Source organism: Lutra lutra, chromosome 1 (genome assembly GCF_902655055.1).
Source record: "Lutra lutra chromosome 1, mLutLut1.2, whole genome shotgun sequence".
In the NCBI taxonomy this organism is placed as follows: domain Eukaryota; kingdom Metazoa; phylum Chordata; class Mammalia; order Carnivora; family Mustelidae; genus Lutra; species Lutra lutra.
In genome coordinates this window covers 132499320-132525326 of record NC_062278.1, presented here as the reverse complement: position 1 = coordinate 132525326, position 26007 = coordinate 132499320, and the positions used below count along the sequence as shown (strand labels likewise).

At 42.3% G+C, this 26007-nt stretch overlaps 1 protein-coding gene across 2 annotated transcripts in view; it reads left to right on the top strand.

Moving 5' to 3' along the window:
• ACP3 (acid phosphatase 3) overlaps nucleotides 1-26007 on the top strand; it is a 46635-nt gene that overhangs the window by 6433 nt on the left and 14195 nt on the right. For both annotated transcript variants that reach the window (XM_047737045.1, XM_047737049.1), the window contains exons 2-9: nucleotides 1258-1353; nucleotides 5211-5297; nucleotides 5947-6099; nucleotides 11143-11241; nucleotides 15813-15905; nucleotides 17674-17806; nucleotides 22047-22129; nucleotides 23897-24000. In XM_047737045.1, the coding sequence (XP_047593001.1) occupies nucleotides 1258-1353; nucleotides 5211-5297; nucleotides 5947-6099; nucleotides 11143-11241; nucleotides 15813-15905; nucleotides 17674-17806; nucleotides 22047-22129; nucleotides 23897-24000 (848 nt within the window). The remainder of the gene's footprint in view (nucleotides 1-1257; nucleotides 1354-5210; nucleotides 5298-5946; nucleotides 6100-11142; nucleotides 11242-15812; nucleotides 15906-17673; nucleotides 17807-22046; nucleotides 22130-23896; nucleotides 24001-26007) is intronic.

The following is a 26007-nucleotide window of genomic DNA, read 5'->3' as shown; positions in this document are numbered from 1 at the left end:
CCTGACTACTCTCTCCAAAGAGGAAAATGTGCAATCAAAATAGCATGACATGCATACAAATTCTAAAGTATTAAGAATTAGCTTTTCTAATCTCCCTTTCCCTAAGTCCTTTATCTCTAATCTCCTAAAAACTAATAAATCATTGGCTCAAGATGGTCACAAATTTTATGTGACATTTAAAAGCGACTGGTTTTATCATATGTAAAATTTTTTACACCATAATTAAGGAAGAATACTTCTCATCAGAGCCTGTCTGCAATAAAGTGATCTTGTAGAGCACCTGGGTGGCTCAGTGGGTTAAGCCTTTGCCTTTGGGCTCAGTTCATGATCTCAGAGTCCTGGGATCGAGGCCCGCATCGGGCTCTCTGCTCAGCAGGGACCCTGCTTTCCCCCCTCTCTGCCTGCCTCTCTGCCTACTTGTGATTTCTCTCTCTGTCAAATAAATAAATAAAATCTTTTAAAAAATAAATAAATAAAAACTAAAGTGATCATGCTAAACTTTGTGTTCCTCCTTGCTCCAGTATACAAACCAGTCTCCATGTATGGCTCGTCTTCTTCCTAATGACTGACTGTCTCCTCACTTACATTACCTGAAACACGGGAAAGTGTTAGTGAGATGCAAACAGTGGTTCTTAACCTGAGATTTACCTGGGAGGTCTTTTTTTTTTTTTTTTTTTAAGATTTATTTACTGGGGCGCCCGGGTGGCTCAGTGGGTTAAGCCTCTGCCTTCGGCTCAGGTCATGATCTCAGGGTCTTGGGATCAAGCCCCGCATTGGGCTCTCTGCTCAGCAGTGAGCCTGCTTCCTCCTCTCTCTGCCTGTCTCTCTACCTACTTGTGATCTCTCTCTCTCTGTCAAATAAATAAATAAAATCTTAAAAAAAAAAAAAAAGATTTATTTACTTATTTATTTGAGAGGGAGAGAGAACAAGCAGGGAGGACAGGGAGAAGCAGACTCCCCACTGAGCAGGGAACCAGACGCAGGACTTGATCCAATAACCCTGAGATCATGACCTGAGTTGAAGGCAGACACTTAACCCACTGAGCCACCCAGGCACCCCTTAAATGAGGAGGTCTTAAAAATCCTGATGCTCCGAATCACTTCTCAGCCTCTTAACTAAGATCAAGTGTAAAATCCTGATGCCCTGGCCACATCCCAATGTTGAGAACCAGTGGTTTAGAAGAAAATCTATGAGGATGAGCTGAGCTAAAACACCTAAGTGAAATTTGTAACTTTACTGTCTTGATCTCTTTTCAGGTATTTAGGCATGGAGACCGAAGTCCCATTGAAACCTTCCCTAATGACCCCATTAAGGAATCCTCATGGCCCCAAGGATTTGGCCAACTCACTCAGGTTGGTTGGATTTTCAGCTAAAAGGTTGCTGATGAGTCTTAAGGGAAACTGTGGAGTTTGTAATACATTGAAACCAAATAACCACTTAAGTTACTCAGATCTGGGAGAATATTTTGCATAATTACCTAGGAACTAAAAAGTCTAAAGTGTGCTTTGATCATGAAAGGCGAGACAGTAATGGTTAACTTCGATAATTTCTGATCATGACCAAGTCACCCCTAGTGACTAGTAACTGTAGGAAAATTGTATAAAATTGCCCGTTTTGATCTTTTTTTTTTTTTTTTGCCCCGTTTGGCTTTATTAAAGCATAAGAGCTGTACATGGCAACAGATGAACACATGAGCTTAAAGATGCTAAGGAGAGCCAAGAGATCCTTGGAAGCCAGTCCCTGAGTTGCTCAGCCTCCCTCCAAGGAAGCAGAAAATAATCTTGTAATTGATAAACTGAATCAGCAGGTTTGGGAAGACAGGATTCCTTTGGAAGTGCTGATGCCAAATTTGATTTTTCTATCAGCTGGATATACTGGGATTGGGCCTTCTTATAAGTGGTCTTAAACACAGGGAGCCCTACTTCCTAAAGAATACTAAAGGAGAAGGTGAAGGCGGGGTGCGTGGGGGACAAAGGCACTGTAGTCCCTGCTCCAGAGCACCACCCCCTTCTCTTGCAACAGAGGGTGGCTTTTCTGTTTGGAGCTGGAGGCCCCATGTGTTGCTTCTGCCCTGATCAAAGCACTGTTTAAATACATTAAGAAAATGTCATAGACTGTTTAGAGTAGAATATCCCTAAACATTTAACTAAGGATTTAAACCAATGGGTCTCAGTCTTGAGACTGAGACTGAAATTATTTGGAGAGCTTTAAAAAATGATGTCTGTCGGCCTCCCAGACAGAGGTTCTTATTTAATTCAGCTAGGGTATAGCCTGGACATTGGGATTTTTAAAATCCCTCAGCTGATCAGTTGACTCTAATGTGCAGCCAAGTCTGAGAACCACTTCCCTAATTCAACCACAACATTTCATAGAGGAGAAACCCCACAGAGGCTGTTTGAGGTCAGCAACTTTGGGCTCCCCAGTCAGAGCTCCTCCCACCATACCTTACTCCTACCCCGCTTTCAGCTCCTTAAACGAGGGGATGGTAATAAAAATTCAGGGCTTTCTTAATACCTGTGGCTGTGGGGAGACTCCTGTTCCCTTGTTCAGCTTTTCCAGAAAGACTATAAGATTCTTTCAGGCTGTAGGATCTGGATTCTCCTTCTAGGAGTCTCTTGACTAGCCATCACATTTCCTAGAGCAGTGTTTCTCAAGCTTCCTAGAACGAATGTATCATTTGGGGATCTTGTTAAAATGCAGGTTCTAAGGGAAATGAAATGAAATGAAATGAAGGAAATGAAAAGACTAATTCAAAAAGATACATGCACCCCTGTGTTCATTGCAGCGTTATTTACAATAGCCAGGATATAGAAACAACCTAAATGCCCATCAACAAATGGATGAATAAAGAAGTTGTGGTATAGATAGATAGATATTATAATGGAACATTATTTAGCCATAAAAATGATAAAATCCTGCTGTCTATGACAACATGGATAAACCTTAAGGACATTATGCTAGATAATAAAAGCCAGACAAAGACAAATACTATATGATCTCGTTTATATGTGGAATCTAAAAAATTTTAAGAACCAAACTCATTGAAAAAGGAATCAGATTTGTGGTTAACCAGAGGCAGGGTGTTGGGGGGGAAGAAAACTGGGGGAAAGGTGGTCAAAAGGTACAAACTTCCAATTACAAGGTAAATAAGTAGTAGGGATTTAATGTACAGTGTAACAACTATGGATAAAACAGCTCTATTAACACATGTGAAAGCTGTTAAGAGGGTAAATCCCAAGAGTTCTCATCACAAGGAAAAACAATTTTTTTGCTTTCTCTTTTTATTGTATCTCTATGAAATGACAGATGCTAATTAAATTTATAACAGTGATCATTTCACAATATATGTAAACCAAACTGTATGCTGTATATCTTAAACTTATACAGCGATATATGTCAATGCTATCGCAATAAAACTTAGGGGGGAAAATGCAGATTCTAATTCAGCAGGTCTGACATGGACTTAAGAGTCTTTATTTCTAACATACTCCAAGGTGAAGCTAGTGATGCTGGTACCTGACCACTCTTGAAGTCACAAAGTTCTAGAGCTCAAATTCCTACCCTTGGCCAGGTACTTGCAATCTGCATAGTGACAAGGTGATGGCCTTCCAGGTCAGTGGTTCTCCAGGTGTGGTCCCTGGACAAGCAACATCACCATTACTTGGAAACATGTCAGAAATGTAGATTGTCTGGCCTTCCCCACTGAACCAGAAACTTGGGGCTTCAGTTCTTGGAACCTTGTTTCAGTGACTCCTCCAGGTGATTCTGTACACGCTGACATTTGAAAACCACTGCTCTATAGAAGATGACTCTGGTCAAAATGCAGCGGTCAGTTAGTACAACAAATTAGGCTCAAAGTACCTGCCTCTTTACCTACCCGTGTCATCCAGGAAACTAGCAAAACTCAAAGCATGCATTACTCTTTTCCCATCTCCTTCCCCATCCTAGGGGTTGGTGATGATCATGGCAGCCAAGACCACAAGGAAAGGCATGAGTGGGACCAAGCAGAGGCTATAAGGACCACAGGCTTTCTAACTCCTGAAGCTCTAATAAAACTCGGAATTAAAGACAGACTTGAAGGCAGTGTTTCTCAAAGCATGGCACTCTACTGCATGGATCTGAATCATTTGGGGTGCTTGTTAAAATGCAGATTCCAGGGCCACCTCAGGATCTAACAAGCAGGAAATCTCTGAGGATAATGCTCAGGCATCTGCATTTCAACAAGCATCACTAGATAATTTTGCTGCTGATGCACAGTAATGCTTGAGGATCACTGAACTAAAGCAGCATTTCTCAATGATTACTGGCCATCAGAATCTTAGGAAGCTTGTTAAAAAAGGGGTTCCTGAGCTCCACCCCCTCAGTAGACCAAGATGGGGCCTAAGAATCTGGTTTCTAACATACTCCCAAGTGATGCTAATCCTGCTGATCCCTAGACCACACTTTGAGTAACAGACTCTAGTTTTTCATGAACCAGGCATAAATAAACTGTGCAGATAATAAATCATTACACCCAGAGGTTGAAAGTGATCTTCAGATTCATCAAGTCCAGCTTCTTATCAGGTGGTTGAATTTCTTCCACAAAAGCTTCACTGGTTAACCAACTGGTTAGCCTGCTCTCTTGAATGTTCTACCAACAAAGATGAGCCAACGATGTTCTACCACACCAGAGATGAACCATTTACTTAGATCAGTCACCAGCTATTAACTGTGCAAGGCTCTATGTGTAGTGCTAACGAAGGAGTCATGGCTGAAGAGCACAACTCTCTTTTCTTGTTTTCATTTAAAAATATGTAAATATGTCTATATTTCATTTACATAAAAATATGTAAATATGATTGTATTTCTTTTTTTTAAAAATATGTCAATATGGGGATGCCTGGGTGGCTCAGTTGGTTAAGCAGCTGCCTTCGGCTCAGGTCATGATCTCAGCATCCTGGGATCGAGTCCCGCATCGGGCTCCTTGCTCGGCAGGGAGCCTGCTTCTCCCTCTGCCTCTGCCTGCCACTCTGTCTGCCTGTGCTTGCTCTCTCTCTCTCTCTGACAAATAAATAAACAAAATCTTTAAATATATATATATATGTCAGTATGTTGAACTACTAAATTACACCATGGTTTGCTCTACACATTGAATAAGGAAAGATGAGACTCGTACATGAAATGCACAGAATTTACTTCTACTGATTTTTGCTTTTATTTGTTCCCATAGCTGGGCATGGAGCAGCATTATGAACTTGGACAGTATATAAGGAAAAGATATAGAAAATTTTTGAATGAGTCCTACAAACCTGAACAGGCAAGTTGGGGAGCCAAGCGTGGGAACATATTACCATGAAAGAATTTAACGTAATGTTGCATTTGCAAAAGTGCTTTTCCTGTTTCTGAAGAACTTACACAAGTCAGAGATCTTATTTACAAATGCACTCCTCTTTTTTTAAAGACTGTGTTTATGCATGAGAGAATGAAAGCATGAGTGGGGGAAGGGGCTGAGGGAGAGGAAGAAGCAGACTCCCCACCAAGCAGGGAGCCTGATGTGGGGCTCAATCCAAGGACTCTGGGATCATGATCTGAGCTGAAGACAGTCATTTAACTGACTGAGCCACCCAGGTGCCCCAAATGTACTACTTTTTATACAAATATTTTGTTCCTAAAAAATGTATGAATATGACAAGTTCAAAATTTTATGGACACCTATGGCAAATACTTTGGCTTGGCAGATAGCTACCACTTAATTGGTCTCTTTGTCAATTCAACTATTGACATAGCAGGTGGCATTCTCCTAAAACTGTCTCTTTCACAGTAGACATTATGATCATGATGCTACCACAATGTTTGGTAATGTTTTCGTGTGAGGGTCCTGGCCTCTCTCAGATGTACTCTGTGCTCCACAGGGAAAAACGCACAGTTCTGATCAGTTGGAATCTCCTTTGATTTTCCCACTCTAGGTTTATATTCAAAGTACGGACATTGATCGGACTTTGATGAGTGCTATGACAAACCTTGCAGGCCTATTTCCTCCAGAGGGTGTCAGCAAGTGGAATCCCAGCCTGCCCTGGCAGCCCATCCCGGTGCACACGCTCTCTCTTTCTGAAGATCGAGTGAGTATTCTGGAAAAACCACCTGTTTGGCCTAGGAGGAGGAAGGCAGGTTGCCTCGTACTTGTGGGTTGGGAGGTCTGGACACTGCTCAGTCTGTGCAATCTTAATCCTTTTCTGTAAAGGTGCACAGGACATAGTAGGATATAGGAAGCCCCAGGCAAGAGAGAATAGGAACAGAAAAACAGAATTTCAGTTTCGAACTTTATCATCATTGTTTTGCCACCCCTTCAACAAATGGCAATATGGGGGCGCCTAGGTGGTGCAGTTAATTAAGTGGCCAACTCTTGGTTTCAGCTCTGGTCATGATCTCCCAGTCGTGTGATCAAGCCCCACATTGGGCTCTGCGTTCCACACTCATGCCAAGTGTGCCTGAGTTTCACTCTCCCTGTCCCTCTGCCCCTCCACCACGTGCTCACTCTCTCTAAAATAAATAAATCTTTTTTTTTTAAATGGCAGTTTGCCCCCCTCCTTCTTCACATGTACACACACATACACACACACACACATAGTTCCCCTTGTTCTACCTTCAATTCCCAGGTTTTTGGTGTGCCACATAGGGTTCTCCTGCCTCCAGAATCTTCTAAGACCTCTCTACCTACAAAATACTCCTCTCCACATGAAAACCCCCATTCTGAGGCAGGGGGAAAGAAAATTTGAGGACATAGTCAGTGACCAGCACTTTGATACGTGTCATCGTAGTTACCTTTCATAACAACCTTGAATGGACACTATTACTGTTCTCCTTTAATAGCCAGGGAAATATGTGCTCAGAGAGAAAAACAAAATAGGCCCAGGGCCACAAAGCTGATAATCATCACCACTGGGATGAGAACTAGGTTTATCTCATTCCAGTACCTGAAAAAAAGTGTTTAAATCCTGGCACCTGGGGCACTCTCTATAACAAATCAGGATCCCTGAGGGTAGGATGCAGGCATCAGTACTTTTAAAATATTCTCCCTAGATGATTCTAGTGGACAGCCAAGTGTGAGAACCAGTACCGTAAACCAAGCTGCCTGAATGAGGCTATCTGAGAGAAACTCTCAAATGTATTTGCGCTGGGTGGGATGCACCAAAAGATCTTTAACATTTTCAGAGGAATTGCTTTTGGTTTTAAATAGCATTAAATACCTCTAACTAATCTCCCTGGTGTGGAATTTAAGACTATGTGTAGGAGGGGCACCTGGGTGGCTCCATCAGTTGGGTGTCCCACTTGATTTTGGCTTGGGTCATGATCTCAGGGTTGTGAGATTGAGCCCTGCTTTGGGCTTTGTGCTGCGCATGGAGTCTGCTTTAGTTTCTCTCTCTCCTTCTCCCTCTGTCTCTCCCCCTTCTAAAAAGTAAAAATTGGGGATGACTGGGTGGCTCAGTGGATTAAGCTTCTGCCTTCGGCTCAGGTCATGATCTCAGGATCCTGGGATGGAGCCCCACATTGAGCTCTCTGTTCGGCAGGGAGCCTGCTTCCCCATCTCTCTGCCTGCCTCTATTTGTGATCTCTCTCTCTCTCTCTCTCTGTCAAATAAATAAATAAAATCTTTAAAAAAAAAAAAAAAGTAAAAATTGAAGAAAAAAAAAGCTTATATGAAGGATATAGCTTGGGACAAGGAATCTGTCCTGATTCCCCTGCAGCCTCTGTCAGCATGACCGTGTCCTCTTTCGGTAGCTGAGGCTTAGCATGACTTCTACACTCAGACTGTTGCCCAGGAGCCCCCGGGGTAGGCTTCCATCCTCTTTGCCCTGCCAGTACTCTTAGACACTTGACTTAACTGTTGCATCTGATGACATAAGAATCTTTCCCAAATACTTTGTAGAAAACAGCCTGACCCTGTCAACCTCACTCTAGGTAAATCTGCTCTAACCACTTTTTCTGATGTTTCCTGAAAAGCAGGATTATTCATTTGTACCTCTTTCCTTCACAGAATCAAGAGAGAAGTATTATGATGATCTGTATTTTTAGGAGTTTGTGAATATTTTCTTTCAAAAGGGAAAAAAAAAATCACTTTGGCCTTTTCTGAATAGACAGACACTAGACAGCAGCACCAAATTCAGCCAGTGTAGACCAAGGAAGATGTTTAACACTTAATCCTAAAAGATAGTAATTAAATTATGTAGTAAAGAGATTATAGGAGCTATTAGAAGAGGAAAAGAGAGGGGTATCTGGGTGGCTCAGTCGGTTAAGTGTCTGCCTTCAGGTCAGGTTGTGATCTCAGGATTCTGGGATCGCGTCCTGTGCCGGGCTCCCTGCTCAGCAGGAGCTGCTTCTTCCCTCTGCATCCTGCTTGTTTGCTTTTCTCTCTCTCTGTCAAATAAATAAATAAAATCTTGAAGAAAAAAAAAGGAAAAGAGTAAAAGGAGTGAGGAAGAGAGAAGCAAGATTATCCACTCATGGCTTCCAGCTGTGTCCTCACTAAGATAAAAACCGTTCTGACATCAACCAAGAAACCGGACAAACATCCGTCAGTCAACACACAGTAATTCCCAGAGCTGTGCTAAGTGCTGTAGAGAAATATGAGGCCAGGTTTCTCCCCTCATTTATCATCCATTCGATGAAAACAGATTTGCAGGGTTGACACATGTAGACCACGATACAAGTGGTGGGCAATGAAGCAAGGACAAGCTGTACCTGCTAGAGGAACTCACAGAACGATGCTCCCCATGGAGCTTCCACAGGACAACCGTTCGGGTCTTCACTGAGAGAGTGAGAGCTTTGAACCAGACCTCGGAGGGGAAGGAAAGAAGAAGAAACCCCCAAAGCATGGCAGTGGGTGACTATACAGAGGGCTTGCCTTCTGTGTCCAGAGTTCTTATTTAGAAGGATGAAAATGTCTGACTCTGTTGGGCATAGACAGGAGAATCTGAATACTTCAGGACGACTCGTGAAACCCGGTTAAGAAACGGAAGAGCTTTTGTGAATTGCAAAATGTTGGTCAGATATTTAGGTAATTTAATCCCACTTATTTTCAGCCTCTTTCAATATTCGGGATGAGAAAAATGAAAGTCTAGGAAGGTTGAGTAATTCACTAAACCTAGACCTTTAACTGAAGAGTCCTGTGCCTTTTCCTCTGCAGTACCATTCCTTCTGTGGGAAAATCGGAAGACCATGCAGGGAGATTGAGCTGCAAAGCAGCGGGCATAAAAAGAACCCATGCATATTCCTTCTTCAGTACTGTGCACACATGATGAGCGGTGCTCCAAGGCATCTGTCTGACCACAGTTTGGAAGGAAAGGATACTGGAGCCTCACAGAATAAATGTGGAAGCCTTTGAGGAATGAGGAAATGAAGGTCTGAAATTAGATGGTAAATACTGAGAGGATGGAAAACAAAGTAAGGCAAATGTCACTGAATCAGGAAGCAACTTATTTTTATTTATTTATTTAGATTTTATTTGAGAGAGAGCGCGTGAGCATAGGAGTGTGGGGGAGGGGCAGAGGGAGAGGAGAATCAGACACCCCGCTGAGCAGGGAGCCAGATATGGGACCCCAAGATCCCAGGACCCCAACCAGGATCACAACCTGAGCTAAAATCAAACGCTTAGATGACTGAGCCACCCAGATGCCCCAGGAAGAAGCTTATTTCTAAAGTTTCCTGAGCAGCTACAAATAGGCCAGACTCTGTTCTAGGCATTGACAACACAGCAATGGACAAGACAGACAAGATCCTGGCTGTCCTTGAGTTGATATTTATAAGAAATAGATGATAAAGTAAAAAGTAGTAATAATCTGAAATGGCGATGAGTTCCCAAAGGAAGTAAAGCAAGGTGACATGATCATGGCTGGGGCTGAGTTAGAAGAGCCTGGTGGGAGTGTCTGGGGGCAAGGTCTCAGGCAGGGAACAGTCCCCTAAGCCTGTGGGTTCAGGGACCACAACAAGGCCCAAGTGTTGCTGGAGAAAAATAAGAGGACAGTAGCAGGAAAGCAGCGCAGTGATCTCTAGAGTTAACTTAGTTGAATTTTATTCCAAGTAAGATGAAAGCCAGTGAAGGTTACAAACTACAGAATGGCATGATCTAATTAATGCTTTAGAAAGACTGGTGTTGATAAAAATAAACTGAAAAGGATTCGGGTAGCTGTGGGCGTGGAGAATGAACTGTAAAATGGAAGAGTGGATGGATACCTACTGACCAAATACAAGGCTCCAGCATTAGTCAAATCACAGGTTATGATGGTTTGGACTGGGAGGGAACAATGAATTTGATGAAGAGAGTCTATTTGGGGTGTATTTTGAAAGTAAACAAGCAAAACTGATTAGTCTATGAATCAGGATGATAAATTTTACCATCGGCCAAAGAAGATTACAAAGGTGAAATGGTTAAAAATGAAGTTGACTTCAGTTTTGTACGTGTTAAACTTGAGGGAAAAGAGCAACATCCGAGTAGTGGTGTCCACTAAGGCTGGAAATACAGGGCCAGCCACGAATGAAAAGTCAGAGCAACAAAACAAGCTGAGGGCCACCAATCTATAGATTATAGTCAAGACTAGAGAAGCTTGTCAAACTTAAGCTCATCCCTTTGTCCTTATGATGGGTTTTAAAATACATTTTTCTATATATTTAGCATATGCCTTTATTTTGACCAGAACTTAAGTTAATGAGGGGTTAATCAGTCTCTTAGATTCTTTCCGGAGCCTCTTATTCATTTCTCTATACTTGTGGAGGGGGGAAAGGGGAGGTGTTGCAGGATGCCTTTGCACACACATGTGTATCTTTTGCTAGAAATATAAGAGGTCCGGTAGGAAGCGAGATAATAGTTATATCAACATGGAAAACCAGAAAGTGTGAGTATTTACCAATAATGCAGTCCTATTTAGGCAAGTTCATGAAAGAAAAAAAAAAAAAGCTTTTTGGTTCTGGATGCATATTCTACCATTTAAGACCTCAGATCATTTATCTCTTTTTCCTCAATTTTAGTATTTCCATTCAGCTCAAAACACATTTGAATCTTTTATTCAGGTCACTTTGTACCTAATGAGGCTTAAAATATGGCTGCAGTTTCTTTAGCAAAGTTCTTCTGACTAATAAAGAATTCATGATCTTTCTTTTGTCCTCAGTTGCTATACCTGCCTTTCCGGGACTGCCCTCGTTTTAAAGAACTAAAGGAGGAGACTCTCAAATCGACAGAATTCCAGGAGAGGTTGCATCCTTATAAGGTTAGAAAACGTGTCATTTTGTGGGGTACAGGAAAGTGAGGAGGGCCAAGACAAAGGATGAAGCCCCAGGTTCTAACAAGTGTGGGAGGAATGTGTCTGCGAGCGGCCAGTTATAGCAGTGGGTTAAAACATTTAATGAGTGTCAGTCATCACTATCTGGTCCCCTTCCCTGCGTGGGGCCACAAGCCAGTAAAGAAGCCAGTCCCTTTCTGATCCTATCCCCGTGTGCCAGAAGGAACTAGATGAAAGTACATGGCTGGGTCAGAATAAATGTAAGTCTAAAATGATCTGCCTTAATGAGGCTGAGGAGCCGGGACACTGATTTCACATACAAAGGATAGTCTTTTTTATTTTATGTTTCTACTTTGCAAAATCCCCCTTTTTAAGACTATGCAAAAGGTAGATATAATGCTTTGTGTATTTAAAAATAAAATTTTAAATCTCTAATACATTTACATGGTTCACAAATTTTAAAAATATAAAAAGGAATACAGTGGAAAGTCTCTTAATGACCCCACAGGTAACTGGTGGCACCATTTTCTTATATAGTCTTGCAGTTTCTTTACGCATATACAAATAAATATGAATAAACTCTGGTAGTTTCCCCTTTGCTACACAAAAGGAGTATACTGTATTCACAGAGATGGACACCTTGGATTTTAACAATATACCTTAGAAATATTACTCTAGGGGCGCCTGGGTGGCTCAGTGGGTTAAGCCGCTGCCTTCGGCTCAGGTCATGATCTCAGGGTCCTGGGATCGAGCCCCGCATCGGGCTCTCTGCTCAGCAGGGAGCCTGCTTCCTCCTCTCTCTCTGCCTGCCTCTCTGCCTGCTTATGATCTCTGTCTGTCAAATAGATAAATAAATAAAATCTTTAAAAAAAAAAGAAAAAAAGAAATATTACTCTATCTGTACATAAAGAGTTTCCTCATTTTTTATAACTGCATTTGAATTTGTGGATGTACCATACTTTTTTAACGAGTTTATACTGATGGACAAGTGAGTCGTTTCTAATCATTTACAGTCTATATGAGTATCTTGTGCATCTAAATAATTTCACAAGAATATTTGTGGAATGATATCCCAGAAGTAAAAATTCTGGGGAAATTTGAAATATTATCAAATTGCCCTCCAAAGAAGCTAACTAATGTCTGCCCAGTCAACAAAGCATAGGATTGCCTGTTCCTCTACAGCCGCGCCAACAGTGTATAGACAACTTCGGGGATATTTGCCAATCTGTAGGTTAAAAAATGGTACCACTAGAAGCCTTCCCTCTAAAATCAGCAACAAGGCAAGGAAGCCCAGTATCATCACCATTAATAAAGCATTGTGCAGTAGTCTTTTTCTCTTAGGATGAGTGAGTTTAGGATATCTTTATCTAGTTAAATGCTTTTTGAATTTTCAGTTGTCTTCACATTCCTTGGCCATTTAGCTTCTGGATTATTGATTTTCTGTTTTCTATATATTTTAGGAGCTTTCTCCATGTATTTTTATTTTTTTTTCCTGTGACATAAATGGCATGGTTTCTATTGTCTGCCTGTTGATATTGGTTATAGTGTTTTCACCATGTCATAGTCTTGAGTGTGCTGATGTATTGATATATGATTTGTATATTTTTTTTAAAGATTTTATTTATTTATTTGACAGAGAGATCACAAGCAGGCAGAGAGGCAGGCAGAGAGAGAGGAGGAAGCAGGCTCCCTGCTGAGCAGAGAGCCCGATGCGGGGCTCGATCCCAGGACTCTGAGATCATGACCTGAGCCGAAGGCAGCGGCTTAACCCACTGAGCCACCCAGGCACCCCGATTTGTATATTTATAGTCATATTTAGAGAAACTTTCCTCATTCCTAGGTTTCAAAGGAAGTCTATAATGTTTTCTTCTAATTCTACTATATCTTCATTTTTGCGTGGATCCTTTTATACTGGGGTTAGGTACAAAATTTGTATCCTGATTAAGTTTACCCATATTAACTAATCGCCCGATCACTATTTACTGAAAAGTCCATCTCTTCCCTTTAAATATATTAAAATTCCTCCATTTATGTGGTCTGTTGCTGGAATTTTTATTCTATTCAATTATTCTTTCATTTTATTAGCCAAAACTACAATGTTGTACTTAGTAAGACTTTACACCTGCTTTAATATCTAAAAGGCTTATACCCCTCATTCTCAACTTTTCTGAGTTTTCATGGCTCTGTTTTTATTTTCTTTGTGAATTTTAGAATCCGCTTGTCTCAGTTCCAAAAACATTTTTTTCTTACTTTCTAGTGTTTTTATTGGGATCATATTGAATTTATAAATTAACTTAGAGAATTTGCAACTCTATGACATTGAGTGTTCCTTTCTAAGAACATGGTACATTTTCCTATTTGTTCTTCAAGAATTTTTTAAGGTTTTCTTCACATAGGTCTTTCCATTTATCTTTAAGTTTGTTCTAAGATTATAATATCTACAAATAATCTTGACTTACCTCTACTTTTCCAATATTTTTACCTCTGATTTCTTCTTTTTTTTTTAAAGATTTTATTTATTTATTTGACAGAGAGAGAGACCACAAGTAGATAGAGAGGCAGGCAGAGAGAGAGGAAGGGAAGCAGGCTCCCCGCTGAGCAGAGAGCCCGATGTGGGGCTCCATCCCAGGACCCTGAGATCATGACCTGAGCCGAAGGCAGAGGCTTTAACCCACTGAGCCACCCAGGTGCCCCTGATTTCTTCTTTTTTTAAAAAAAGATTTTTATTTATTTATTTGACAGAGAGAGAGTGAGAGTACAAGTAGGGGGAGTGGCAGAAGGAGAGGGAAAAGCAGGCTCCCGGCTGAGCAGAGAGCCTGATGCGGGGCTCCATCCCAGGACCCTGAGATCATGACTGAGCGGAAGGCAGATGCTTAACCAACTGAGCCACCAGGTGCCCCCTACCTCTGATGGTCTTTTGTGTCTTTGCACTGGCCAGTACTTAAAGTACAGTAGGACATAGAGCATTGACTGTGAGCATCCTCATCTTATTTTTATTTTAGAAGTATTTTTCTATTAAGCATGCTGGCTTTAGGACCAATAGAGATATTTGTACCAAATTAAGGAACTAACCATCCTTCCTATTTTATTGATTGTTTTGACCAATACTTGTGTTTAACTTTTTGAAAAAATCTTTTTAGCATTATTTAAATATAATCAAGGAGTGCCTGGGCAGCTTAGTTGGTTAAGTGTCTGACTCTTGACTTCAGCTCAGGTCATGATCGAAGGTCCTGGGATCAAACCCCACAAAGGGCTCCATGCTCAGCAGGGAGTCTCCTCTCTCCCTCTCCCTCTGCCCCCTCCGCACCATCCCCCCACCATGCCCATGAACGGTCTCCTTCTCTCTCAAATAAATAAATAAATCGTGTGTGTGTGTGTGTGTGTGTGTGTGTGTGTGTGTGTGTGTTATCAAGTTATTTTTCTCCTTGGATCAATTACTAAGATGAATTATATTCTTAGATTTGCTCTAATGAGCCATCTTTACATGTCTAGGCTCAAGCCCCTTTCTTTGGATATCGAATTATTTGTTAATATTTTACACAGAGCTTTTGCATTCATATTCAAAGTACCATTGGACTACAGTTTTCTTTCCTGGCCAGTTTTTTTGTCAATGTCAGTGTTGCACTTAGTTCTTAAAAATGTTTTGGAAGTTTTCTTTTTTTTCCTTTCTCTACACTCTATAACAGTTAAAATAAGCATTGGAATAACTTGCTCCTGAAAGTCTTGGTAGAATTTCTCTATAAAGTCATCTGGCCCTGGAGTTTTTGTTTCATTTGGCTTGGCTTGGGGATGGGGGGGGAGATCTTTAATATATTTATTTTATGGATATCTGTTTGGGTTAATATTGGCAAATTATATTTTCTTAGCAAATTTATCCACCAAATAATACCTCCCACAAGGATTCCCAGAAATTGCTGCCAAAGTCACCAGGCAGATAGCTAAGTAGTGGGTCTCGTGACCGTGACAATCCAAGAATAATACAGAAGTAGAGAAATGTTTACATCACACCCAAATTTCAAATTTATAGCCAGATAGCGGGTCCAGTTTCTGTGGTATATTCCTGAGGTGCTCTGGCCTAAGAAATGCTTTCCTTTCTCACCTTGACTTGTCATTTTTATGTGAGTTCTACTTCACCTACTTCCCCAAAAATTTTGAGGGAGTACACTTGGCCTGATTCCGGGACAACCCAGGAACACGTGGCAGTAAGCCAGCATGCACCCATACTTTTAATGTAATCATGAGATGCTCAGTTAGTGTTCATGAAATTGTTTGGGTTCATATTACCACAGCCGATGTTCCTGGTGCACGTTTATGTGAATAACAGTGTTTTCAGTGGGGCAGATTTGCCCCACAGGGAACCCTGGCAATGTTTGGAGACTCTTCCTGTTGTCCCAACTGAGGGATTAGGGATGATGGTAACCATCTGGTTGGCGAGAGGTCAGGCAGACAGCCAAACACCCTACAAAGCCAGGGCACCCTCCACAACAGCCAAATAGCAGTAATGCTGAGACTGACTGACTCTAATGCAGGAATGTTTTCTCTGTCCATGTGTGTTTCAGGATTTTATAGAAACCCTGCCAACATTTACAGGATACCATACCCAGGACCTTTTTGGAATGTGGACTAAAGTCTATGACCCTTTATTTTGTGAGGTAAAAGAAAAAATATCAAAGATTAACTTGCAGTCTGATTTTTTTACTTATGCCTATTTTGAAACAGATAAATACACTTTCTTACACTTTTTGGCAGATATATTATGCTTCCTTTGACATTGAAACATAATTCAAGACTTCTTTATATTAAATTGAAAACTCTAACTTTTTCTCTCCATTATTTATGTTTTCACCCTTTAGAAAATTGCAGGCAAAATTGCTTTGCTTTTGTCTTGCCATTTACTTATTTTTCAGTCCCTCAGGAATGCTGGGCTCCTGTCACGGATTTTAATGAAAAAAGCAATATTATTATAAGACAGAGAAAAAAAAAGTACCTGATTTCTGGATATAAAAATAAGCAAGACAACTTTAAGCCAGGCTATTGAAATTGATTTGTTGGGAATCTCTTCCTTGCTGTACCTGCATATGAAATACTACATCAATTACCGTTGGGGTTTTTAAGGCTACTTGGTATTTTTCACTCACTATGCACCATCTACTGGCCTAAAGGGGTACTCCATAATCCTGTTTTTCCCACCGGGTTTACTGAATCCTGGGGCAAAATTCTGACTACCCATAGGACTGATAACCACCTGTGATCTTGAGATCATCGTGAGGGCCCGGGAACCAGCAACTACCTTCATGGTTCCGTGTCAGTAACAAATGACACCGTTTGCCCCCTCCACAACAGAGTTTATGGACCTTCACATGACCTTCCTGATAGTTTCACTATATCATTAGCATCTGTTTCAAGGAAGGTTTATTAGCCTTATAAAAAACTCTTCAGGGGCGCCTGGGTGGCTAGTCAGTTAAGCATCTGATGCTTGGTTTAGGCTCCGGTCATGATCTCAGGGTCATGAGACAGAGCCCTATGTCCGGCTCTGTCCTGGGTATAGAGCCTGCTTAGGATTCTCTCTCTTCCTGTGCCCCTCCCCACCCCAAATAAACAAATAAATCTTTAAAAAAAAAAAAAAAAGACTCTTCAGTGAACACAAGAGCCCACATTTTGGCTTAAGTCTTGATTTTTTTTTCTTCCTTACTACGGGTTGATCTGAGCTGTTCTGTGATGTGGCCATGGTGCTTGATTTCCTCTTTACTTCTCTCCCACTTATTTCCTCACTAGACACTCCACTTTGATTTCTTTTAAGTACTCTCTCTCTCTCAATCCTACCTTTGAATGTGGGGGATTCTTAATGAACTTTTCATAGCAAGTAATAAATATTGGCAGGAAGTCTACACCAGCTCTGCTATCCAGCTTATTCATCCATTTAATACATATTCACCAAAAGCCTACTGTGTGTATGGTTCACGTTCCCCAGGAGTGAGTAAACTGAAAGCTGATGGGAGTAGAGGGTCTGGTACTGAAGGCTCCAGAAATATACTGCCTCTCCCAGCTGTCCTCTCAGGTTTGACAGAAATATCATCTAACACTGTCAGTGTTACGTTCCCCACAAGTTCATAGATTTCTAAACCTTTCATAAAGGAATGAGGTATATTCTTGCCCTACCTTACCCTTACTCTGCAAAATAGAAATCCTCCTTTGGACCCAGAGTTCAGCCAAAAGCTATGGAATTCATAGGAGGGAGCAAATCAGTCTCTGTGAATTTCCCTTCTGAAAATCAATACCACTACATACGACAAAGTGAAGTTTTCCTCGAGAGAAATGGCTGGTTAAAAAAGGCTAGACCCAGCAGTTCTTATGGGGCAAAGAGGACAAAAGAGTCAACAAATAAAAATACACATTTTCTTCCCTTTTTCTTTGCTACAGAGTATTCACAACTTCACTCTACCCTCGTGGGCCACAGAGGACACCATGATTAAGTTGAAAGAATTATCAGAATTATCTATCCTGTCCATCTATGGAATTCACAAGCAGAAAGAGAAATCTAGACTGCAGGGGGGTAAGTATATAAAAAAGTGAAAGGACTATACTAGATCTGTGGTTGAGTGATTGGGGTCTGAGTGCTGTCCCACCAGTAATCCGCTATGTGACCTTGGACTAGTCACTTTATCACTCCTGCACTAGTTTCCATTCTGCAAAATGGGGATAATAATGATACCTCCTCACAGGTAGTAAGGATTAAAATAAATGTATATATTCAAAAAGTTTGGGACAAACAGTACCTGGTACTTAATACACTGTCACTAAACACTATGTGTTTTTATAGTCATTAATATTGCCCAATCTGAGCCTTGGTTTTCCCATCTGGAAATGAAAGCTTTGCCCTAAAGCTAAATGATACTTTCATGCTTTCCAAATCAAACAATGAAAGATTTTGTATCTAAGCCCATGAAAAGCGATTGTGTCTGGTGGCCTATAGGATGAATTTTTCAAGTGGGAAGTATGATAAAAAAGGGACCTGTTTTCCTGAGGTCCTTGATGGTAGCCATTGCTAAAGTTAATAAGACCTATTTTCCAGACTAATTATGTTACATAGATTAATACATATTGAAATTTACAAATTAATGACACAGCTTAAATTTTTCCATTGACGTTGAAAGGCATTTACTTCTCAGTGATGCCTCCTTTTAGCTGTATTTGGCCTTTCCTAGCATAGGACATCCTATCAGAATGAAAGTAGACCTAGGCGAAAGGCTGCCAAGCCTTTATAATCAGGATAGCTGGGTGGAAGAAAGAAGGTAGAGTCAGGACAGTAAGAGATGCTGATGCCTCGAGGTCGGTTGGGCGGCAGGCCAAGACACCAAAGATGGCATCAGACGTAGGTGTAACTAGACCTTAAAAGTGAGAAGGGAGAGCAAGAGAAGGTCCATTATGTCAGGTTAACAGTGAAGAAATTCTAAGCCACAGGAGGTGTTCTAGACAGTTTGGGAAAGACAGAGCAATCCCATCAAGACTCCAACCATCGCCAAATCCTATTCACTGTGGGGCCACATCCAGTTCAGCAGGGCCCCAGGAGAAGACTTAGAGTCAAGGCATCTTGGCTGTTGGACCAACTGGGCAGATGTTCAGTCGGGACTGTGTGTAGGGACCTGGCCCAGGCAGCAGCCCCGTCTGATGTGCAAACAAGGAAGGAGGCAAAGGGTGGATGTTGGGCCCCATTGGCTCCATATACACCGGGTCTTACTCCTGAACCCCCAGTACCACCCCTGGTACCACCCAATCCCACGTCACATCAATGGTGGAGACAGTGCTCTTGATTGAGATTCCCCCAACTAGTCACAATGGGCTGAGGTGTTCAGCCCCTCACTACTCGACATGCAGGCCAGGGGGCAGCAGCAGCAACTGCATCAGCAAGCCTCTGGTTGGAAATGCAGTATCCTCAGGCTCCACCCCAGACCGGAGGGATCAGAATCTGCCTTCTCCCGAAATCCCTAGGCACCTCACGAAACATGAAAATTCAGAAGCACTTCTCTCAATGCAAGAAATGCTGAAGACATGGGCAGGGGAAGCCAGACAGAAACTGAGAATAGCCTAATAATAGATGCAGGCGTCTGTATAGGGAGAAAAACTGGGCGTTTTCCTCAGTTTATTCACGTTTCTTCTTGTTTTCCTTTGACTACTAGACATGGCATTTCAGGGAGGTCACTTCCTGGCTCAATTCGGGTTTCCCCTCTGATGAGTGTATTAAACTAGATCCTATCTGTTTAGAGTCCTTCCCTCGGGTGTTCTTTTGGTTTCGGACTTCAAAGGCTGGTATTGGTGTGAACGCACCTGTCCTGTTCTCTGGAGAAGTCCAGGCTGTTGACTGGCCAGGAAATAGTTTCCTGAGTGATTCCTGCCAAAACCCGAGTTTGGCCTATTGTTTGGATCTGGCTAGGCAAGGGAGATTTGTCAGCTGCATGCTTGTTGGATGATGAGGCGGCTAAACACAATCCTACAGAGAAAACATGTATTGTCTGGGTGACACAGAGTCACACGAGAACATCAGGACTTTGACTGGCATCTTCCCATCTTTGCCGAAACTTTTATTCCATCAGTTGGTTTTAGGGATGCCACAATTTGGTACTCTGTACTCCTCCACCCACCTCCTTCTACACACGCACACACACACACACACACACACACCACAAAAATTCCTACGATTCGTGTAGGAATTTTGGATATATGGCTGGTCCTATCTGTATTAAGACAAACATCTCCTCGCTCCGTGCTGCAGGTTGGTGTAAGCTAGAGCCTGCAAGCCAAATCCAGCCTCTGCCTATTTTTTATAAGTAAAATGTGACTGAAACTCAGCCATATTCATTAGGTAGTGCTATGGCTGTTTTGGGACTTCCCCCTGAAAGGGAAGAGTTATGGCCAACCGTAGGGTCTCAGAACCTAAAACATTGACTGTGTGGTCCTTCACAGAAAGTGTGCCAGCCCCTGCTGTAGCTCAAGAGTGTGGGAAGGGAAGTTTGTGTCTTCCACTCGGTGATACTTCGTCGAGTGTAGCAGTCACCAGATGATGCAACTGGGAACTCAGAAGCTAGCCTGTGCTACAGGGTAGCCTAAGGATTAAGAGATGCTGGGTTCAGAGAAGTTCAGCCCCTCTGTGCACATGGTGTGGAATCTTGAACAAGTTGCTGAATGTCTCTGATCCTCAGTGTCCCCTCCCATGAACACAATCATTGGCATGCCAGAGCCTGGGGGAAACTGTGGTGGTTACCCCCAGGTTCTTCTGGGGCGAGATGGACCATCACCCCAGAACCAAGAGCATCATTGACACTGATGGCTACTGCAGAGGCACCTGCCGAAGTCAGGTTGCTGATAGGTGATGGTATTGTCCCTAAAGGATGCTGAGAAAGCCACCTTCTCTAAAGCAGAGTGATACAGACTTGTTGGAGATATGGCTTCCTGCTTCTTCCATTCCTAGTCGGGGGGTGTCCAGAATCTAAAGAGAGAGCAGACTGCCTCCCTTCCTAATTAGCCCTTTATGGTGCCTCTTGGTAGACAGATGAATAAACAGTCTCTTTGTACTATTTTATGAGCTTTTTGAGGGCAGGCATCTGATTCACCTAGCATGGCATCTGACCTGTGGTAGCTGCTCAGTGTGTTGGCTGAGTGGACCACAGAGTCTGGAATGACAGTCTGTTAACATCAACGCCCTGCTCTTTACAGAAACAAACTCGTCATTCTGGAGCCAGGAGAGTACACATGTAGTAAAGAAACCACCCAGGTGGGTGGGGGAGGGGTGGCACAGTGGGTTGAGTTCAGCTCTTGGTTTTGGCTTGTGATCTCTGGGTCATGGGATTGAGCCCCACATCCGGCTCCACGTTCAGGGTGGAGTCTGTTTCAGACTCTCTCTCTCTCCCTCTTCCTCTGCCCCTCCTTCCTGTGCTCTCTCTCTCTCTCTCTTTCTCAAATAAATTAACAAATCTTTATGAAACACCAGAGATATAAGGAGTCTTCCAGTGATGGTTGTGGAAATCCCTGGGGCACCATGTCCTCAAGCCAGGACCTAGCACCCCAAGATACCCCTCAGCCTTCAGTGTCTGCCAAGAGGATGGAGACTCAGAGTGGTGTTCCTGGTGAGGAACAACAAATATGAGGGCAAGAGCTCTCTTCTAGGGAGCCCTCAGATGGAAGATGCTGGCTGCCCTCTAATAGTAATCCCCGGGGTCACCTGGAGAAATGGTCCACAGAAAATATTCCGTGACCTGTACAGACATCCAGAGAGCTGCTTTCTCCCATGGCCTCCCACAGTTTTGACTACCTCAGAGTAGTCAAAGAGGGATGCCAGGTGCACAGAGTTGTGCAAGAGGGATGAAGACAAAGTAGATAGATTGTCTACAAAGTAAATGCCAAGCTGTCATTTCAGGGCTGCCCTAGAGAAAAGCTCCAGCTAGCAACTGTCTGAAAAATGCCATTTGTAATTCCTTCCAAGTTCCTCAACCTCCTTTCTCAAGTTTGGACAAAATCTGGGGATAGTAAGGTCCTCCTGTGTGAATCCAACTCTCCTTGCCCAGCCTGCATATGAGTCACTGTATGTGGCTGGGCCTTAGTTTTCTCACTATAAATGGGGAACAGAAGTCAGAATTCAGTAAAATAACATAAAGCACACAGTAGGTGCTCAACCAGAGTTCTTTCTTTTCCTCTCTTAAGTCCTGAGACTCATGGTAGGGAGAATCGTGAAGTAGGAATTAACAAAATGTTTAAACCCATGTTTGGTTCAGCTCTTTTGTTGGTCTGTCTTTTTGAAGGTGTCCTGGTCCGTGAGATCCTCAAACACATGAAGAGTGCAACTCAGCCATCGAACCACAGAAAACTCATCATGTATTCCGCAGTAAGTGTTTTCACCTCCACTCAACAGCCATCTGTTCAGGCAGTAATCTCTGCCTCAGGCAGGAGCCTCATTTTCTTCATCGTCACCTCCCTTTTGCCCAATAGATGGTAGACATTTTAGATATTGATTCTTCAGCTCTCCTAAATATGTGTCTATATGACCACCTGCGTGGTTGGCATTTTAAAAATTTTTTTTATTTTAATTTTAAAATTTGATACATAATTCTGGCCCTTGAGGAGTTTACTATCCAGGACTGACAAAAAGACATAAACACCCTACAAAGCAGTATAGAAATGCAGCGCAAGCAAGTGCCTTGGTGGCATGGAGAAGGGAAGCATCCCTTCTGTTCCAAACTAAAAGCAGAGCAGGAATGGGATGCGGTGATGAATGGGATGTTGGCGGGGACTAAGGATGTGGAGGGAAAACCACAGGTGAAGGCTATGTTTCAAGCCTCCAGGACTGGAAGGAGGGTGGAGCCATTAACAGAGGTGTTCTTGGGCCGGGGGGATGTAGCAATTTAGACAGCTGGGTTTGAAATGCCAGGGAGCACCCAAATAGAAACTCTAAGAGACAAAGGGACTAGAAGAGAGAAGGGGGGAAGAGAGCTGCAACATGAAGTTAGAGCTACATTGGATGCAGAAAGAAGACTTCAGTCTTAGGAGCAGGAGCCAGGGAAAGAGGCACTGATCAGGGAGTTGGGGCGGGGGGGTGGGGAATTCAAGGGGTGCATTGAGCACTGAGATGGCTGTCCATGGAGTCTGCAATGAGTCCTGCAATCAGGACACATAGTATGGGAACTCGGCTTCCCACCTACTTCTTTATGACAGAGGATTTCTCAGATGTGATTTGGCTGGAGAAAGCCACGTTTTCATTCTGCAGGAAGATGGAAGAAGTGACTCCAGATACAGGGAAGTCTGTTTATCATCAAAGGTTCTGAGTGGTGTAAGACAAAAGCTCATGGATGGAACAGAATGTAGTCCTTCCTGGAGAGGGGCTTCCTGAAACCAGTCCGTTCTGCCAGTTTCTTTAGTTTCTCATCTGGTTTCCTGTTCTAATTGGTGTGACTTCTTGCAAGTTATAATTCCATAACTAGTTCCTTGTCCAGGAAATCAGTTCTAAGCCCTTTTTAATATGTGTACACTGCCATATAGTTTAGGCACCCAAATGTTATGCCCATTTTGTAGATACAGATGCTGAGGACTTTCAAAGATTATTAAGTTAGTTAGTGGCAAAACTGGGACTGAAAACCAGCCCCCTGTGCCCTCCAGCCACTCGGGGATAAACAATTAACAATTACTTTTGAGCTATGCTCTTTATTTCCTTACATTTTGACCTCTCTAACATTTATAACCTTATATATTCTTCCCCAGCTTTACTTTTTTAAGACTTTTTAAATTCATTTATTTGAGAGAGAGAGCACAAGCAGGAGGAGAGGCCGAGGGAGAAGCAGATTCCCCACTGAGCAGGGAGCCTGACATGGGATTCAATCCCAGGACCCTGGGATCATGACCTGAGCCCAAGGCAGATGGTAACGACTGAGCCACCTAGGTGCCCCCTGTTTGTTCATCTTTTTAATGGGAATGTACTGCCTAGCACACAACAGATGCTCCACCAAAATTAGCCCTTCCCCTCTCTACCATGGGGGTATGACAAATTTAAGTGATTCAGAAACCATCATGGTTCTCTACAAGGGCTTAGTACCACCTGTGGAATGTACATCTGAACCAAAGGTAAAGATGGAAAATGATTTGCTTCAAATTCCCACAGCATGACACTACCGTGAGTGGCCTACAGATGGCACTAGATGTTTACAATGGAATCCTTCCTCCCTATGCTTCATGCCACATAATGGAATTGTATCTTGAGAAGGGGTAAGTATCTAAGAGGTGCTTTTCACACTTAATACCACTGGACCCCAGGGGTTTTATTATTGTTATTATTATTATTATTGTATTGTATTAAAAATTTTCTTAAAATATTTAATTTTCAATTAAGTACGTAAAAAATTTAAGTACCTAAAAAAATATATTATGCAAAATAATTCCCTAAGTTAAAAATATTGCTATTTTTCCACTTTCAAATTTCATGAAACAATTTTATCCAAACTCTTTGTATGCATCTTAACTTGTGTCTTCATCAGTAGAGCCAATTTTGAGTCCCCTAAAACTGTTTTACAGATATATTAACAGGGGCACCTGGGTGGTTCAATCCATCAAGCATCTGCCTTAGCTCAGGTCATGATCCCAGGGTCCTAGAATTGACCCCCACAACTGGCTTTTGCTCAGCACGAAACTGCTTCTCCCTCTCCTCTCCACTTGTGCTCTGTCTCTTGCTATCTCTGTCACTGTCTCTTTCTCTCAAATAAATAAATAAAATCTTTTTTTAAAAACAGATATATTAACTAATAAGGGTAATTTTGGCTACTGTACAAATGAACCTCAGATTCTCAGAGGCTTATCCCAATGGACATTTCTTTCTCACTCATCTAATACTCCAACAGTGATGTCCGTGGTTGGTTGCAGCACCTGGGTGGCTCAGTCAGTTAAGTGTCAACTCTTGATTTTGGCTGAGGTCATGATCTCAGGGTCATGATCTTAGAGTCATGACATCAAGCCACACCTCAAACTTAGCACTGGGCATGGAGACTGCTTAAGATTCTCTTTTCCTTTCCTCCTCCCCCTCTCCCCCTAAAAAAAGAAAGAGAGAGAGAGAGATGACCCAACCCATTAGAAGGTGACTCAATCATACTGTGATTTGGAGACCCAGGGCTCTATCTTTTTAGGACCTATAGTAAGGCCATAACTCCCATAGGTACACTAGTGATTCCTCTTTGATGGATTTGGGCAAAGTAAATTGAAAGGGTTCACCATTTTAAATGCCATTAAGAACTTTCATGATTCAGGAGAAGATGTCAAAATATCAACATTAACAGAAGTTTGGAGGAAGTTGATTCCAAAGCCCTCACAGATGACTTAGAGGGATTTAATACTTCAATGCAGGGGCACCTGGGTGGCTCAATGGGTTAAAGCCTCTGCCTTCGGCTCAGGTCATGATCCCAGGGTCCTGGGATCGAGCCCCACATCGGGCTCTCTGCTAGGTGGGGAGCCTGCTTCCTTTCCTCTCTCTCTGCCTACTTGTGATCTCTCTCTCTCTCTGTCAAATAAAATAAAACAAAATCTTTAAAAAAAAAAACTTAAAAAAAAAAAGACTTCAATGCAGATGTGGTAGAAATAGCGAGAGAACTAGAATTAGAGGCAGAGCCTGAAGATGGGACTGGACTGCTGCAATCTCATGACCAAACTAACGGGTGAGGAGTTGCTTCTTACGGATGGGCAAAGAGGGTGGTTTCTTGAGATGGAAACTATGCCTGGTGAAGATTCTGGGAACATTGTTGAAATGACAAAGGATTGAGAATATCACATAAACTCAGTTGATGAAGCAGCAGCAGGGTTTGAGGGCAAGGACTCTAATTTTGAAAGAAGTTCTACTGTGGGTAAAATGCTCACAAACAGCATCATATGCTGCAGAGAGATGGTTGGTGAAAGGAAGGGTCAATCAACGTGGCAGACTTCACTGTTGCCTTATTTTAAGAAATTGCCACAGTTACCCCAGCCTTCGGCAACCACCACCCTACTGTCAGAGGCCATCAACACTGAGGCAAGACCCTCTACCAGCAAGAAGATTACAACTTGCTGCAAGCTCAGAAGATGGTTAGCATTTTTTTAAGCAATAAAGTATTCTTAATTAACTTATACACATTTTTTAGGTATAATGCTATTGCACACTTAATACACTACCGTGTAATATAAACATAACTTTTGTATGCACTGGGAAACCAGATAATTGATTTGATTCACTGTATGATAATATTTGCTTTA